The 18,976-nt window shown below is 38.0% G+C and overlaps 1 protein-coding gene across 1 annotated transcript; it reads right to left on the reverse strand.

Moving 5' to 3' along the window:
* Positions 1 to 1,402: 1,402 nt before the first annotated feature.
* On the reverse strand, positions 1,403 to 13,002 carry mex3a (mex-3 RNA binding family member A). Its single transcript, XM_048152222.1, has 2 exons — positions 12,542 to 13,002; positions 1,403 to 9,229 (listed from the first exon to the last, which is right to left on the reverse strand). Exons 1-2 carry the CDS (start codon positions 12,945 to 12,947, stop codon positions 8,109 to 8,111), a joined length of 1,527 nt encoding a protein of 508 aa, XP_048008179.1. The 5' UTR covers positions 12,948 to 13,002; the 3' UTR covers positions 1,403 to 8,108.
* Between the last annotated feature and the right edge of the window lie 5,974 nt (positions 13,003 to 18,976).

The raw sequence follows: 18,976 nt of genomic DNA on the forward strand, positions 1-18,976 counted from the left end.
GTTAACTAATGAAACCTTATTGTAAAGTGTTATCATATTAGGTTATTCATTTATGATTTGTTATTATGGTTCTGTTAAAAATTCTTTCATAATTTCACTACAGACTTGTTAAGAGAGTAAAGAATGGAATATAAATTTGCCAAACATCATCCATTCTTTGATTTTTCCTCAGAATTACTAAAAAATCATGAGGGAGAGTTCACCCATAAAATTAAAATTGATACAATTTTTGATATATGTGCGAACTGTTCCTTTAAATACCATACGATTCCCATCCCTACTGATGCGTGTCAGGCATTTTTTTCTGCTTTATCTTTTTATTTTATTGCACTTTCTGTGGCTCAGTGGACATTTGCATGATTAGTTTTGCTTTCGCTGGTTTCTGGGTGTTGTCTTTTGACTGATAGTCTTTTTTTTCTGCTTGGAAAATGAGCGGCAGTTGGGATTCGGTTCTCTAAGAGGAGCTTCTATCATTGGGTACATTGACCATATTATATTGCAAGGCAGGGGAACTGATGGCTTGTGATGTACTGCTGAGGTTTTCTTACTGGAAGCGAATTCCTCGCTGGCCACCCTTGTTATCTGCTACATGTAACCCGAAGAGCAGCAGGTCTCTTGAGATCTCACTCACTGTCCCAGCTTTTCTGTCTTGTACGCTTTTGGTGTGGTTTTATCTTTGTATACGTTTGCTGTGGCGTTCGTATTCTCCTCGCCTCGGGACAGGACCGCGGGGGTCGTGTTTTTTGGCTTTATTTTTATAGTAGCGTCGTAATTTGTTTAAAGACACGACACGAGGTGCTTCCCTAAATGCCTTGCCTGAAAGATTTATGCTAATGCCATCAATCTGTTATGCTGAATATCAGCCGTTTAGCTGGAGTCGTTGATAATTATTGCTTTGGGAAGATTCTGTCATCGTGCCTGTTCTTTTCCCAGTGGGACTCCTGAACAAAGGCTCTGAATACTGCAAATACATTTATATATTTTCAATGAACATGGATGTTTATCAGCTGTTGGGTTTTTTAACTCGGGTTTACATAGACACTTGGAAGCTTGTGTGTTTTTCAGGGTTCCCGGTGACTTCCACATGACCTTTCCAGTCGTTCTTGAATAGTGGAAAAGGAAAATCATGGTATAGAGAGATTGCACTCACAAAGAGCAATTTCTAGCGGATGAAATATTTATGAGCTTTTTGAAATGTTATTAATTTCCATGACTTTTCCAGGCTTCCATGAACGTGGGAACCAATGTACACTTCTATTTTTAAAATATTTGGTGGTTATTTTATTTTACTTTTTGTTCGCTTTTGCCGTTTTCTGTGTACTTTAATGACATTTCTGAATAAAATGAGTTTTGTTTCAAATCACCAGGTGTACGACCAACAGAATTCAGGGTAGCGGTGACAGATTATTCAGTTTGTTTTATTAGAAACATTTACAATACAATTTCTTGAAAATAACCAAAAAATCAAAGCTAGTATGGCATAGATACATTGATCAAATATCAAAAATGAAGGTCACAAAGAACATGTCCTAAGGAAAAAACCTGCAGTTTGCGTGCCCCGTGTAGACACCATACTGAATTATGAAATTAAAAACGACTCGTGGAGTATCGGCTAGCCTCGTCTATGATATGGCAAACCCCTCGTTTATCAACAATAAATTGAACACTAGTACCAGGAGATGCTTGACCAAACTAATGCACTAAGACCACTATGAGAGCTGTATGAAACACTTCTACTGTGCTGGAAGCTACCAAATACAGACTGTCGGACCGGAGTAACTCATCCCAAGCGAGGTCACGTCAATGACCGTCCTAACCCCCCCACCCATGTTCCTGTCTGACTGAAATTGAAACCACTACACAACTATCATTGCCACCACAGAGCCAAAACAAAGTCGAGATGCGTGTTCACCATGAAGTAAGTATTGAGAGACTATGCTTCTCTTGTAAACAATAGTTCACCGCTTTGACATGTTTGAGACACTCTCGGTAATAATGAAACGTAATCATCAGCCCTTGAGTGCAGTTTGTACATAAGCCTCATTTGTATGTGACAAAACAGGTTGCCAGTTAAGAGATGATACAAGTTACATGCAAATAACGGTATTACTGTGAGTGTGCTCGAAATCTGCATTCCGTTCACATATCTGGAAGCAAATATGATAACGGAACGTCTGATTTGCAGAAAAAAAGTGTGATTTGTTGTTGTTGTTTTTTTGTATTTTTTTGTATTTTTTTTTTAAAAGTTTTGTCATGCATATTTTGAAACGATTGGAAATCGGAACGTCGTTACATGTAGTTGACTTTTGCTTGTGTTACTATGCGTGTGTACTATGCACAATCATTTTTCAGTTTCACCCTGTTATACTTCAGCCTGTTATCACTTCATAACAATTGCATTTAAAAACAAAGCAATTTAATTTAAAAAAAAAAAAAAAAAGGAAGGGACCCTTTACTCACTCAGCTATGAGGTGTTAAAGGACGAGTACACAACACTTCTGAGTGCGTCTAGTATGCAAAAACGCGGTATTGAGGCACAAAGTTGAAGTGACTTAAAATTCCCCCGAATGCTATAAAATATTTCCGCCGTTATCCCATTGTTAAAACGGCACGTATCTGACGTTTTAAAATATAAGCCTTTGAAACCCCACCCCACTCGTTTTACGCTGTCAGAAGTGTGAAGGATTTTTCTAACTTTCATAAATAAAAATTCTATAGTTTTAATCATTTTAGTAGAAATCAACTTCATGCGTTTTTAGAAATATATTAACTTTTTAATTTATTAATTAAAAAACAAAACGTCTTGAAGTTACTTATAAATATGTTTGCTTCATTAAAGATATTCATAAATAACATCCAGATACTGACCTCTTCCTCTGTCTATGAAATAATAATGCATGTTAGCAAAATAGAATCTTACGAAACAGCTATATTTCCCTTTTAAGTTGCTTTGTATAAATGCTGTGAGGAAGAACCTAAACAGATATGGTGGTATTTCTCTAGCCATGATTTTCAACTTAAAGCTCACTTTTGATAAAGAAACAAAAGGCAAAATTAGACATTGGTTGGGTGGCCATTTTTACATTCAAAAACATTATTTGCCCTTTGTACTATACTGAAAGGCATTATAATTGCTTAAGTGCATCATGTATATGTTCTCTGGTGATTCTATGGAACGGACGCTGCAGCGGTTATAGATAAATACATGCAGCTTTGCTATCTGCTATGTAAGAAGGGTATATACTGTTCGCCTAGTCGGGCGTATAGAAAATTTGACAATATTAAACCTAAAAAATGCAAATATCTCTGTTATGGGAATGCAGTAAGGTACAGTTCAGCTCATAAATTTGCAAAACCCCTTGCATTTTATTTTACTTGTTAGTACACCCTACAAGGCAAAATTGTTCAAACATTGTTCACATGCCCTTGTTTAATATCACGCGTTTCCTCATTTAGCATCGATGACTGTTTGTAATCTTAAGCGATAGTTTTGAGTCTCTGACGCAGCCCACTGTTCTTGACAAACATCCCCCCAAGTTCTTTGGTTTCCCAGCATGCTCTGCACTTCTTCCCCACAGCGGCTATACGATGTTGATCTTCAGCTTTGACACTCGGGACAATTGAGGGACTCATGCAGCTTTCACAAAAGGCTGCAAACAATCATTGAAGCTCGAGGAGAAAACGTACTATGCGAATTCTGAATGAGCGTAAAAATTATTTTCTATATGGCATCTTCGGGGCCGTACTAAATGAAAAATACAATCTTAAAATGCACCTAAACAGATTCTGTCAGGGGTGTGAAAACCTATGAGCAAAACTGTGCAGATTTGTGCATTAGATACTTTATGTTGGGTAAGAGAAATATGTTTGGAAAAATAAACTGGTATCATTGTACATCATGACATTTAGTCCTCACTAAAGATCTCTGTAGTACAAGTGGCTCTGTTATATTTTATCTACACAGGCTGTTCAAAGGTAAATAATGCTCTGTAAAATAATTTCCCAGCATGCACAACCAAAAAAGAAGCAAGAGAAGCTGTTGAATTGCAACTATTTAACAACACCACATAATTAATTACTGAGAAAAAAAAGCAGAAGCGGAAACGATTCACAGTGGTTCTTAATTTTAAGCTTCACGTTAGACAACACATTCTTGTTAAACTCCAAACCGGACCACTTTTCCTTGTGAATCTGTTGTCTTACGTTGTGACCACTCCCCCCTCTCGATCAGAATGGCTTTATGCATGAGCAGTTATTATTTCGGATTAGGCATAACAGTAGCGCCCTTGTCATTCTGAAATGATCTGAATGAAGATTATTAGATCGTTCTGATATGCATTTTAAATATATTTTTTTTATTTCTTCTGAGCTGCTCTTACACGTTGTATATCCTGTCAATAGGATGCGTAGAAATTTTTATATTGTCATAACCGTTTATGCGTTCAGTATAGGCAAAGCAAATGCTGTACAAACTAAACTATATGAATTCATTCCCCTATTGATTGTGATAACCCTAATTTTTGGTTATGTATTTTCTGAAGAGCTTTCAGATTTTGGGGCATCATTACCTTCACACTTAATTTACTAAATTTCTATTGGGATGACGCCTTACGTAATATTACAAACTAGCAAGTAGGCTATTAGAGACTATTACAATATTTTCAGAATTGCTTATATAGTGAAAAATATTTAATGATATGCCTATGGTAGTCAGTCTTTATTATATATCTCCCTAAATGTCAATAAATATAGTCTTATTCCTATCAAATAAATAATACTCAAAAAAGGTTTTGCTGTGATTGGCTGTATAAAGTCTTTAACAGTTAAAATGTCTCCCTTTCAAAGCCTGTATTGAATAATATCTCGCTCTGCACCTTCTCCATTGATTCAGGCTACATTCTTTGAACAATATCACCACTCTGAAGTTGCGACGTTTGATTAAGAAACTAAACTTTCGAAGTGCTGCATTTTCAATTCGGGAAAGTCATTACTGCTTTTGTTTTGCTCTTAAAAAGGGCTTTTATTGTGTAAATACAATGTGCATGGCTTTTAAACAATTCTTAGGGTTATCAACCACTGCAAAGCATTTTTGTAACAGTGCATTTTTAGATATAAAGATTAACTGATATCTTGTTTTATTAAGTATTAAGACAGTTATTGCTGTTTCCTGCGTACGCTGACCTGGTGACCTTAAAAAGAGGCAGGAGAACAAAATGTGGTTTGAAGACAGACAAATGTTCTGAATCAGATCCTAAAATTCGAGTTGCATAATGAATATTTTTTTCAAAATGGTTTTGGTTTTTATATGTATATATAAATGACCGAAATGCACAATCATACATTCCTTCAGTGGATGAGCGTCTGTCCCTGATCAGTGCTGGGGATTTGAAAAAATGGAAAAGAAGGTAAGAAAAACCTCTATTCAAATACCGTCGTATTGGTGTCATTTCATTTTAAAGGAAATTAAGATGCTATTTCTAAAGACTGCGACGTCTAGAAATAACGCCAAGTGACTTGTTCAAAATACGCCATCCGTGCAATACAACAAACTAACCCAAAAAAATAACCTAAGTGCAATAATAACGATAATATTTGCCATTTGAGTTCGCTGTCGAGAAATGCACATGCTTTTGATTCATCTTAAAAATAAGGTGCTTTTAAGAGCTTTCATTTGTTAAGCCTTTTCAGTTTTGTTTCTTAAAGGGACTTGAAATATATATCAGTTAAAGAAAGTACCTTATTACATTGACACTTATAGAAAGTACTTATTCTTTTAAAGAAAAAGCGAAACAAAAACACTTGTCAGGCGCTAATGCGGCCGTTAAATACATTAAAACCAAACGAGGCAGAAAAACTACTGTAACAGTCAACCGAGCGTCAAAAGTTTTCAGAACTAATATTTAAGATGCTAATGGCTCATAGGTAAATCGTTATAGTAAGTTAAATACAATCACAAGCTTACCCTAGCATATCTTCTAACACCGCGCACATGTGGCAATGGCGCAGAGAGGCTCGATGGGGGAAAAACTGACCCATTTCAAACAGAGTACATTTTCAGTGGCTCCATTCTTTTGTAGTGGCCTTCTAGCAAGAGGGGGGAAAAAAAGACAGTTTCCCAACCTACGAATGCTCTAATCCCCTATTCCGAAATCCCCTAGCCTGCAATGAGACAGGCAGTGGGTGTGTAATTTGATTCAGCATGAGCGGCCACCAAATTGGGCGTTTCCCCCCCTGCTTTCTTGTCAATTACAATTGTCTGATTTCATTGTGGAGTTCAAGGTCGTTCTCTGATTGGCTGCTTGTGACCGTGCACTGGCAGGGCTGTCTCGAGGGGGTCACGGCAGGATGTCCCGCTCATGAAGGAAGACTCCATGGAAACTTCGGTGGCCTGCCTCTCGCGCGCATTAAACGGAATTCTGAGAGATTCGGGAAGTTGAATAAAAATGCTTTGGGTCTATCTCTACCCAGATTCTCTTTGAAATAAAATCTGCTCTTGAATTTTTTTTCCCCCCTGTGGCAGGACAAAAGAGGCCCCCTTTCTCCCCATTGGGAATACCAAAACGGGAGAGAGAGCGATCGACAGGAGGGGCCCCAGCTGCACCTAGTTTAGCCCCCTGCGCAGCGTCTCGTCCATCCTCATTCACGCCACTGTACGCCGCCCCTCCTTCCTACAGCAGTTGCTTTGCACCTGGACTCTGATGTATGGCTAATTATCAGCTCCTCCTAGGGCAGGCCATGTCGGGGCGCTCCAGGGATTGTACCACCACTGCGACAAAACAATATACTCTCTGGGAGGAGCTCCGGAGCTCTGTAGTCTTTACAGCGTACGCGCGGAGTAGAATTAGAGCACAATTCCCCCCCCTGACAGCCCGACCCTTTCGAGGGAAAAAAAAAAAACTTAATCTAAAGTACGATATGCAACACCTGCCTCAGTACAGACAGACAGTCAGAGGACGCTTTGCAACTCAAATGCAGGACCTCGTGAGTGGGTGATTTACATTGTACTGTAGCTCGGAGTCTTGCTTGCTTTTGTCTATTTGGTCTATTCAGGATCAGATTACAGACCCCCTCCCCTCAATCACCCCCTCAGCTTTTTTTTGTACTTCATCTCATGCCTTATGCTCGTAATCAGCGTTTTACGAAATAAACGTGTGGAAATTGAAAAAATCATAAACCTACTGAGTGCAGAAATGAGAATAAAAACGTTACTAAAAGGAACCTGGGAAAGACCTTTTAAACAACTGAACGCTGGATGAATTCCAAGGTTTTTTTTGAGCTGACCAATCAATTTGTTCTTTTCTTGTATTGTACCTAATAAGACCTTTTAAATGCATCACATAATAGGCTGACTGGTGCAGAAAGAAAACAAAACCAGAAAAGAGAAACTCCCTGTTTTACTCGTCAATTACCCGTTCAAATATTGATTAGCAAAGCAGATACTAATTGTGTAATCGTGTCGTTTAGAATATGATCCAAATTTAAAGCCACACCGACATCAGGTCGTATATATATCAGCCTATATTGGCCATCTCTATACCATCTATTTCGCATAGACATCTAGCAATGTAATGTTTTGTTTTGTGACAATCACTTTACATCAGTTTTAAGGTGCAAAGATTTAAGATTCTAGTTTGCCTTAAGACAGAATACTAGATGCTGGGATGAAAAACTATACTCCAATCTTAGGAAATAAACTTGTAATGATATTTTTTAATACCTCCCCAGCAAAGGAAAAGTGTAAAATGTTCACATTATTTCTCCTGTTACTGTCCACACACAGCATGTGGAAAAAACAGCACCAGTAAAAAATTAAATAAAATAAAGAAAAACCAAAAAATGAACATGCTAAGAACTACGTTCTTTCCATTTTTAAAAAAACCTTTATAAAATATATATGTATATATGTGTACATATAAAAGAAAAATCTGAAAATACTTCTTCCTCTTTTTTTTAGTAAAGCAAGCAGTGTGTTCTAAAATATCTGCTTGTTTTGGTTTTGTGTTTTCTGAAAAATAAAAAAGTGAATACTGGCCAAATAAAAAAAGATTAAAAGTAAACTGATTCTACAGAGTAAAAACAAAGCACAAAAACAAAAGAAAAACGACTCTTTAAGAGAATATTCGGATGGCCTGTGTGACCAGGGTGTGGCAGACGGGGCACTCTGGATGGTTTAGCTCACAAATTCGGATGGCGCACTCCATGCAGAAGAGGTTATGACCGCACGGGACCAGAGCGGCCGTCACCTTGCTCTCGAAACAGGTCATGCAGTCCCGAGCCACGGCAGGCGGCGAATCTGGCACGGGGAGGCGTCCGGTGAACGCGGCCGTGGTGGCGGTGGGCTCGCTGTGGGCGCGGCGCGCCTGGGCGTGAGGAGACCCGACGGCGTTGGAGTTGCTGGTGCCGCACGGTTCGGGCAGACCCGGCGACAGTCTGGTCAGAGGGAGCGGCAGGCCTCCAAAGCTTTTGGAGCGCTGCTGGGCATAGTAAGCCACCTGTTTGGGATAGTCGGGATCGCCCCAGCTTTGAGTGCCCTCTGAGCCGAAGTAAGAGCACGGCTTGTCCCCATTGCCGTGGTTGGTAAAGTCACCTTTACTGTAAATCCCACCTCCTCCTCCTCCTCCTCCTCCTCCTCCGCTACTTCCGACCATGGTGTCTGAGAAATTCTGGCGGTAGCTGCTGGCAAGCGGCTTGCGCGGGGCCCCCTGTAGCCCCCACACCTGCTGCAGGCGGCTCTCCAGACCCCCGTTGCCACTGTCAGGGCCCAAGCAGTCGTTCTCATTGTTGTGGTCGTGCAGGCCACCCGTGCGGAAAGCAATGTGTGCCTCGATTTCCTCCCGAGCCCGTTCGGCGTTCCCGGGGGAGCCGGTGATCTCAAAGACGGGGTCGCGGTCGCGGCTCGGAGTTACGATGTAAGTGCACGTTTGCTGCTGGATGCGTTTTATAGTCGAGCCTTTGGGTCCGACCACCAAACCCACGACACGGTAGGGCACCCGCACCTGTATGGTGGTCTGGCCAGGTAGCGGTGCAGGAGGCGAGCCGCTGAAAGAGACGCCCAACTTATTCCTGGAGGCCCGCAGCATGGAGAAGTGCTCCGCAGCAGAGATGATTTCGCGTCTGGCCAGGGCCACATCCTCTTTGCGGCCGGTGATGAGGAAGACTGGTTCTTCGCCTCTGACGGGGGTCTTGATGTAGGTGTTTGTCTTTGCACGCAAAGCTTTGATTTTGCAACCTGTTGAGTGGAGAAGGAGTGTTATAGTAGTGGTACTACTAAAATCTGTCAATTAATACTTATTTTGCTCATTTGTTTCAGGGTCAAAAGGTCACCCATGCTCCGAATCTGCAGTAGAACTCATTCACAAAGTTTTAGACGTTCTCCATCTCTGGAGTGCAATTTCTTTAAACATTTTGGATAATTTGATTGTGTTTTCAGTTCTCAATACAGGTATAGTCTGTTTAACAGAGTTTATCGTCTATAAATTGACCATGTTTTATCATTTTACCATGCTTGAAAAAGTCAGCAGATTCAGTCTGGGTCTGCCCTTGCTTATTCTACTGTAACCTATATACAAAATATACTAGGGGTGTAACGATATATCGTGTCACAATGTATCACAATACAAAAATTGTTATTGTGGATAGTGACAATGCATTGTGTGTAGTTCACTCAAAATGAAAATGACTGTGTGAGGGGAAAAAAATTAGTTTACAGAGTTTTAGTGTCAGTATTACGTTAAAATACTATGTTGAATATAATGTATAATAATGCAATAGGGGAATATTTGTGGGTCCTGATAATGCCAAATGTCTTATGTTACCAGTAAAAAGTGGCCTACATTATTTTAAATATATCTAGTCAGTGACAGAAAGCAAACATATTCATCTAAAATAAATGTGTTTCAGCGTTAGAATCATGAATATTTTTATTCTGGTGTCAACATTGTCCTGTGCATTGGGTTACCAGAACCAAGTCCAAGCCTGTTCATTTTCACCCCCAACGTAATACCAAATTTAGCATTTTAATCAACGGTACATTTTTTTTGTTATCCTTCTACCATATATCTTAGAGTATAGTAATAATATCGTATCGTGATATGTATCGAATTGTGACATGAGAGCATCGTTACACCCCTAAAATATACTAATACACAAGTTTTTCATGATAAAATTACTTTTTTTTTGTACACAATATATTAAAATACAATTTTGGTGATAAAATTGAGCATTGTCTTAATTTTTGTGCACAGCATACTAAAGTACCATTTTTTTTTTTTTATCATAAAAATGAGGATTGTCTTGCAATTTGTTGCATGCCATTAAACCCACTGGACCTTATTCATAAACAGAATAAAAATCAGTGTTAATCTTTTTTTCATTGTCATTTCTGTTCATAAATCTATTGATTAAACAATGTGCACTGAAATTTCTTCTGCTCGTGTTTAATGAATGAGGCCCAAAGTGAATTTAGAAATTGCTATTCATTCTTCTCTGTTGTAAACGTACAAATCGATTAAAACAATGCCTTTGTTTTTGCTGCATTACATTGTCTCAGTAATATTTTTGCTGCTAATTCATAACATAGAAAGAAATGTGTTAGCTTTTAATTATCTTAAGTATTTACCATAATAAATCCCATTTAGCATATAAAAAAATTCCAGTCTGTGTTGACGTATCCTATTAAAATGCAAAAAAACAAACAAACCTGTGATTACAGCAGCTCTTAAAAATCACTGCTGTCTGAATGACGTCTCCTCTGCAAGAGTGCCATGTGCTAACTGACAGTTACAGGTACTATGATATTATTCAGCACTGAAACACAAATGATGTAAATTTCACAACTATTCTCTTGCAGCTACAGATGAAGTTTACTCGAGGACAAAGAATGCAAGCTACATCCTCCATAAAGTTATTGTTGAGATTCGAATTCATAAGAAGGTGTGGTGCTCCAAAGCATCTGCCTCGTGTACAGCACCAGAGTATTTATTAGCACCTCAGTGGTGTCCTATCAAGAGTGGGGTGGCTTTCTCCGCCCAGGGGCCTGTTCAATGGATAGATCTCTGCACACTGGTTTCATGCCTCATTGTGTAGAGCAGAAGCTAAAAAAATAACCTGGATGGACTGTCTAGCACTGACAGCGGGGAGCACAGATTCCCTCCCGCCGCTGAATCGTCCCTCTCGCTGCAGGAGCACATCTCCTAACAGGCATGGCAGCCACTGCAGGTGAACAAAGCACTGGAACCTTACAGCTCAAATTCCAACTAATGGCGATAACAAGGATACATAAGTGTTCTGCTTTTTTCGCCATCAGGCCAAATGCACCTATCTATTCATAGAAAAATGCAATTAAATTAACCTAATAAAGGCCAAACAAATGTCTAGTTATTCAGCACAGGATGTGGCCGTGATATCAGTAACTAATGAGGTAAAGACCCCATTTCAAATCCTCTTAATCAGCAGTTTCCAATCCACGCGCTCACTGCATCCCAAGTTGGATTCAGGCGTTCACTTCTGAAGCCACTTTACAACTTGACAAAGTCGTTATATGCAGGGAACCCACTTGCTGTGGACGTTTATTAGTGCATATTTCATCTGGGTAAGATATTACGCTCTTAATGAATGGACGGCGTGCTCCGTAGAGGCTTCCTGACCCCCTGCTTTGAGTGCAGGGCTGTTGTACTGGTAGACGGGGCGTGACTCTAATACAGTCTTTATAGTCTGTCTCTCCAGGACCAAATGCAACATGGCTTTCCAGAATACTGCATACTATGCTTTCAATGTGTCATAATGTGACTTCTTCTTCATCACAATGAGACAACGGGGTCAACAACACCAGATTACCTCCTCAACTTATTCCAAATATCAGCACACATTCAAAATATAACTTTTCCGCCAAGTCACGTTTGTATTTTTTCCATTTCCCCCCCTCACCAGCTTTGCCCTCAACGCACACAAGGACTTTCACTTCTTTGTCTGACAACGCTGTCAGAATTTCAGCACTTTTAGGTGCTCACGAGAGCCACTTTTATGAGCTTAGCGATATTATGGACATAAGCGGTGGACTTAAGTTACCCGACAAGTCCTCTTTGTCTGACAAAAACAACGTGGTGCTGCTGCATATGAAAGCCCCCAGGAACTACAGAGGCGCGCGAAGGAGCGAATGACACAATGTATCCAGTCAACAAAGACCGTTGACTGTTACATTGTATCCAGCGAGCGCACACGCGTTCCATTTTCTGTTTCAAAAAAACAGAATTACGCGCCCTCAGACGACAAAGGGAAAGCAGCGTGCTGACATTGAAGGCGTGGATGTGGAATAACGCCTTTGTTCTCGTACCCGCTGGTAACTTTGCTTAAAGCTAAGAGGAAATGCCCATGTATATGGCATCTACGCGCTGAAATACTGGCACAGTTTGGCAAAAACAGACACGTTAATAAGCATTACCACTCCCTTTTTCTTTGTTAAGACAGCTCCATACTTAGTTTGAGCAGCACACCCTGGAAAACGAGTTTGAAAGCATGTGAAAGTGCGCATCGTTGTATTTACCTTGCCTCCCCACTATTTCGGCCACATGTTCGGAGCTTGGCACGGGGACGCACTCCGTTATGTTGCAGCCCCGTCCTTTGGTTTCGGTCGGCGAGCTCTCGTAAAGGGCGCACAACTTGTTCTTCCCTTGTAACATCCCTGATTCCGATGGGATGTGATTGTGGTGGTTATTGTTACTCCTGTCTTGAACTCCTCCACCACCACCACCCGCAGGAGCCCCGTCCTCGCCCTCTCCAAGACCCAGCAGCGACAGTTGGCCCAGCGCAACTCTAAGGGCACGGGAATCATCCTCCTCCTCCTCGGGTGGCACTAGGAGACCCTCGCTGCCGAAGCCGGAGCCGGCCAAATCCCCGCCGTAGCCCCCATTTTTCTCCATGATCCCTGCTAGAACCAGCAAGCTAGGCATGGCTAACAAAAGAGTGTGAGACAAAGACACTGGTAAGAGACTGGAGGAACAGCACCCTCGCCGCCACCCCGCCCCCTCCTGGTCCAAGTCCCCCCTTTGCGCTAGTCCCTCCCACAGACCAGCCCCTTCTCCGGTTCCGATACGCAGAAGGCGAACGGGACACAAGGATGTCTGCGCCGAGAAGGGCCAGGCTAACTGATGCTCCACCCCGTCTGGTTCACTCAGTCCCCGCCTATGGCAAGCCGACGCAGCATGTATTCCCAAGAATCAATCTTTTTTTTTTTTTTTTTTTTTAATGACTGAGCGATATTTTATTTAATTTTATTTTACGATACTGTTTCATTTTTATGTTTAAGTAACAATAAACAAATAAACAAAATTGTAACAACTGTTTTGTTCCACTTTTAATAAGTTAAAACAATATTTTAACAATAAAAACAATTAAAAAATCAACTATAAAAACATGAATCAAATGTATTATTTTATATTTTCATTTATTATTAGTTGTATTATTAATCCAATTAAAAGTGCATTTTTGTTAAATGTCCCATAAATGTAATGTAACTATATATATATATATATATATATATATATATATATATATATATATATATATATATATATATATATATATATATTAATTTAACAGAATTTTCTGTATTTTTTTATTTATTTATTTTTTTTACAGGTGTTTTACCTGTATTTAGAATTTTGCACTTAATTGCGTTGTGTTTTAGGGTTAATGGAAATGTCCGTAAATTACTGGATAATGTCCAGGCAATGAGCTGCCATTACTTTTTCTGTTACTTTACGGATTTACGAATTTACAGTAATTAAAATTTTGCTTATCGTTACTTAAAACAAAAATATTGTTTGTAAAAGATAAAAAAACTATTTAACAATAAAAACAATATACATTATACATATTTTAATATTGGCAGTGTCTAATAGCAATAGAGGCTATTTACACTAAGTGAAAATAGCATATTTTCATAGCAATAGATGCTATTTACACTAATAGCTGGAGATGCTATTTACACTAGGTGAAAATATTGAAGTATTCTATTTACACCATGTAAAACTACCAGTTGTTTGCAAGAAGTTTAAATAGTAATTAGTAGGGGTGTGACGAGACAGGTAGCTCATGAGACGAGATACGAGATTGAGTTCACAAGAACGAGACGAGATTTTTACACAAAGATGAAAAACAGTGTGCAGGTGTATTTGAAATGTTTTAACTAATCATCTTGTAATTAATGTCACTTCAGTTCTACTTTCTAAGTATGAATTATCATATGCAGTAAAAGACTACAATATTCAAGCACTGTAAAACGTTTTGCCGCAAACTGGCTTCTCTCCTGTATGATTTCATGCGAGTCTCTTCAGACCTTACTGTACATGATTTATGAGCTTCTACAACTTTAGACCTCCTAACTGAACTCCTTTCCACAAATTGATCATAGAAATAAAGAGTATAAATAAAAATGGTAAAACTTTACAATAAGGTCTTATTTATTAACATTAATGTATTAACCAACATCAACAATGAGCAAAATATTTGCTACAGTATTTATTCATCTTTGTTAATGTTAGTTAAACATAAAAATAGTCATTCATGGTTAGTTCATGATGGTGCATTAAGTAATGTTAACAAATACAACTTTTGATTTGAACAATGTATTAGTAAATGTTGAAATTAACATTAACTTAAATAGTGTAGAAGTATTGTTCTTCCTTAGTTCATGTAAAGTTAACTAACGTTAACTATTGAAACCTTATTGTAAAGTGTTACCATAAAAATAAATAACAGTTTCTTTAGCTTTCAAATGCGGGGTATTGACATCAGAGTGAATACGCGCTCGCGTTTACTTTCACTTTCGCGATCGCGCGTACTCTGTGAATAGGGAGCAGCGGCGACAGTTATCCAACTGAATTAAATGTTTTTTTTTATTTCTATAAAAAACAAAACGACAGTGGAGGCGTAATGTAAACGTAGCGGTGGCATATTCTTTCCTAATTTCACCCTCACACTATCACAAGACTGCTTTTCGATCTCGTCACACCCCTAGTAATTAGAGGCTATACTTTATATTGGCAGATTTGCACCTCATTATTTTTGTACATTAACAGAATGTAATAATATCATAGAGTGTAAATGATTATATTTATTAAATGCATGCTGCCTTATAGGGAAAATAAAAACCCTCCCTACACCTTCCCCTATCCCTACCCAATAAACATGTTTAATATTATTAAACACTCCTTATTTCCACTTTTAGAACATTATTTTCATTTTTATTGAAAATAAATGCCTTTCTGATATGATATGGGAAAATGGAGAAGAGCGAGCTTGGCAAAAGGCAGATTCGATGGCATCGATGGCGTTAAAAGCCAGGTATGTGAGCCTTACTCACTTCTGTTGCCCAACCAGACATTGGTGGGTGGAGCTAGTGTAAATAGCTTTTGCCAACAAGGGATGCTATTTGCACTTAGTGTAAATAGACACTCCGTTTAAGATTTTGCATTATTATTTTACTATTTTCATTTATTATTATTATTATTATTATTATTTGTATTATTTATCTAGTTACATTTATTTAAAAAAAGGTAGCCTAATTTAAATTTTTTTGCATGGTATAATTCAATTAACAAAGCTCAATAAGTGAGTTATCACCCACGAGTCAGCATCATTCATAAAAAATATTAATGTGAATTGCAGTGTAGGGCAGCATTACACATAGAAAATGATGTTTGTTCTATGAAAATGGTTTGTTATTTTTAAATGAATTTCTGTATATTTTTTATAATATTGTGTTAGTATTTCCAGCGCATTTTGATGCAGTTTGAGAAATTTAAGAATAAATGTTCAAACAGCTTGCCATGCCCTGCCTCGCTGAGACAGTCACCATCCATCCATCTATCCATCCACCCATCCATCCATCCCGTTGCATTTCAGACTCCTTTGTAGCAACCCACAACTCACTCCTAATGAATAATCCAAAACATAATTTTATGCGTAAATATTAGGCTTCAACATCATAGTTCATCGCATTCTGTTGTGAGGAGAGGCGTGCCAGAACGATAACACATGTGCGCCTGAAAACAACACCGTCCAGCTGCTTTCTGCATCTACAACAACAGTTCTGTTATGATTCATGATCAATGGAGTGTCATAACATGACTGAAATTTTGCGGCTTAATATTCGTGGTTTTTAAGCAGAGGAACCGAAACATCTGTCCCCAATATTTCCCCAATCTGAAAGAGTTAAACTGACATAATTTGGGGTCCGCCCACCCTGTTTGCCGTTGGTTGCAGCGGGTCACTGAGTTGTTGTTTGGACTACCGTTGCGCATGGAGTGCTGTTACACTGAGAGGAAGAGCACACGGGCAGCGAGAAGAAGAGACACGGGGAGTTATCAGACAGACGTTGCAGGATCTGCACTGCACATTTATGGTCGAGAGAGAGAGAGAGAGAGAGAGAGAGAGAGGGAGCACGTGTCTAGCTACATCGCAGGCAAACCTTGAACAAAGACCGTTCGTGTTTCCACCTCAGACGCCACTGTCCTCATGATGCCACGCCTGGCGGCAAAGATGAAATCTGGAACAACAACAACAACAGCAGCAGCTATAATAATAATAATAATAATAATAACAAACATATTGTAGCTTGAATTGTAGAACTGATACAAAAACAGATTTTATTAATATTAAGCAAATTAATAACACTCGTTGTCACACTTTTTATTCCAGTGAATATTTTCAGGGTTATTTTTGAAAACCAGTTTCTGTACTGACACATATTTATGCAATCAAACATGTGCATATTAAAAATAATAATAATTGATTTAACATACGTTGACCTTAAAGTGGGGCATGTTGTCACACTCTATAGGGTAAGTTGTCACAGACAAATATTATTTATAGGCAAGGGTTAGGTAACAACATTATAATAACAGGGTTATTATAATTAAAACATGCTGTAAAATTGTAGGCACACACACACACACACACGTTTATATAATATGTGTGTGCTGTGTATATGTATTATGTATATATAAATACACACACACATTCATGTATATATTTAACAAAAAAATAAAAATATACATAATATATGTATACATGTAAATATTTGTGTAAATATATGTATTTATAAAATATAATAAATATACACAGCACACACATTTAAAAACACAAACTTTTATTTTGGATGACAGCACTAATATAAATAAATAAATAAATATATATGAATACAGTCAAACCAAAAATTATTCAGACATTTTTGATATATTTTTACTAGTGGGTGCAGGACACTATAGTTCATTTATGTGAGTGAGGATATCAAAATAAAGTAAACTGTGACATATTATACCCAACAATTCTTCATACAGTGGACTAGCAGTAAAATTGATACAAATTTGGAATTAAAAATTATTCAGACACTTTGACCTGACCATGTTTTGCTTAAGTGTTATCTGACATAATTAAGATTAATGTTTTCTGACACAGTTTAACTCTGAGATCTTGTCATATTTTATTACTATTTTTTAAACTATAGTGAATAAACTGCATTAATGAATGAAATGTTCAAGGTGTCTGAATTAATTTTGGTTTTATATATATATATATATATATATATATATATATATATATAATGGATGATAATGCAGTTGTAAACTTACAAATGCATGCAATACATCAGCTGTGAGAAAAAAAATGTGGTTGTGACAACATGAGACTGCAGTTTAATTTGCAAAATCTTGCAGCTGGTTTCATTTATATTCATTTTGACTACACAGAATAACAGAATGCCATGTTTCTTTACCATCAAAGGCAATTTCTTATGAAAGATGCTTATGAAATTCTTTGCATGGTAAATATAGAGGCGATCAGTTCTTACATTATCTGCACTCAATCTCTTACCCTTTGCATCTACAGTTTCTCAGTGTTTTTAACTGGTTTGACGCACAAAGTTTCCAAGGAGATCATTGCAGCATCAGTCCATCAGATGGCAACACTAATATGAGATGTACAGGATGGGTCTTTCTCACACATTCTGGATCAGTGCCAGCACCTTAGTGACAGTCAGTATGTCCAAAAGGTCATTTGCCTCCATTAATGGTGTCTACTGGGAGCCCAAGGCCTAAATCAATATCAACTATGGATAACAGATCATGTTTCCCTGCCTGGCCAGCCTGTCTGTGGGTCTGGGTCTTTTGTTTATAAAGTCCCCCTTTGTCTTTCAACTCGTTCACTTTGATTTTTTTGTGGAACCTGCGCGTCTAGTCACTGGAAACGTCTTTTGAAGTCTGTGCTGACGACTCTCTCTCCTCGCAGAAGCAGAAGCGGAAGATGTGTTTGCATACTCATATTGTACTTACTACACCCACATACTGTAAATGATGACCTAATATGACATCATCCAGTAGAGCATTTGTCAGTACACATGCCATGCGGTAATGTGGTGTCACATAACAATGAAATGAATCAGTCAGCATTAATACCTTAAATATTAAATATACACGCAGTCAAACCAAAATGTATTCAGACACCTTGAACATTTCATTCATTAATGCAGTTTGATCACTAAATATGACAAGATCTCAGAGTTAAACTGTCAGAAAAAATGAATCTTAATTATGTCAGATAACACTAAAGCAAAACATGATCAGGTCAAAGTGTCTGAATAATTTTTGGGTATAATATGTCACAGTTTATTTTGATATCCTCACTTACATAAATGAACTAGTGTCCTGCACCCACTAGTAAAAATATATAAAAATATATAATATATAGAAAAATATCAAAAATGTCTGAATAAGTTTGGATTTGACTGTGTATAAATGAATGTGTTGTGAACGAACAATGATATATTATATTATATTATATTATATTATATTATATTAGTTTAGTTTAGTTTAGAGCAGATGCTGAAATTCTGTTTGCATTTGTTTTTTATTTGTTTGTTTTTTTATATATTAAATAGTAATAATGCAAGCATGTGGAATTTCAGCATCTTCTAACTAAT

This window comes from Megalobrama amblycephala, linkage group LG13 (genome assembly GCF_018812025.1).
Source record: "Megalobrama amblycephala isolate DHTTF-2021 linkage group LG13, ASM1881202v1, whole genome shotgun sequence".
Lineage (NCBI taxonomy): Eukaryota > Metazoa > Chordata > Actinopteri > Cypriniformes > Xenocyprididae > Megalobrama > Megalobrama amblycephala.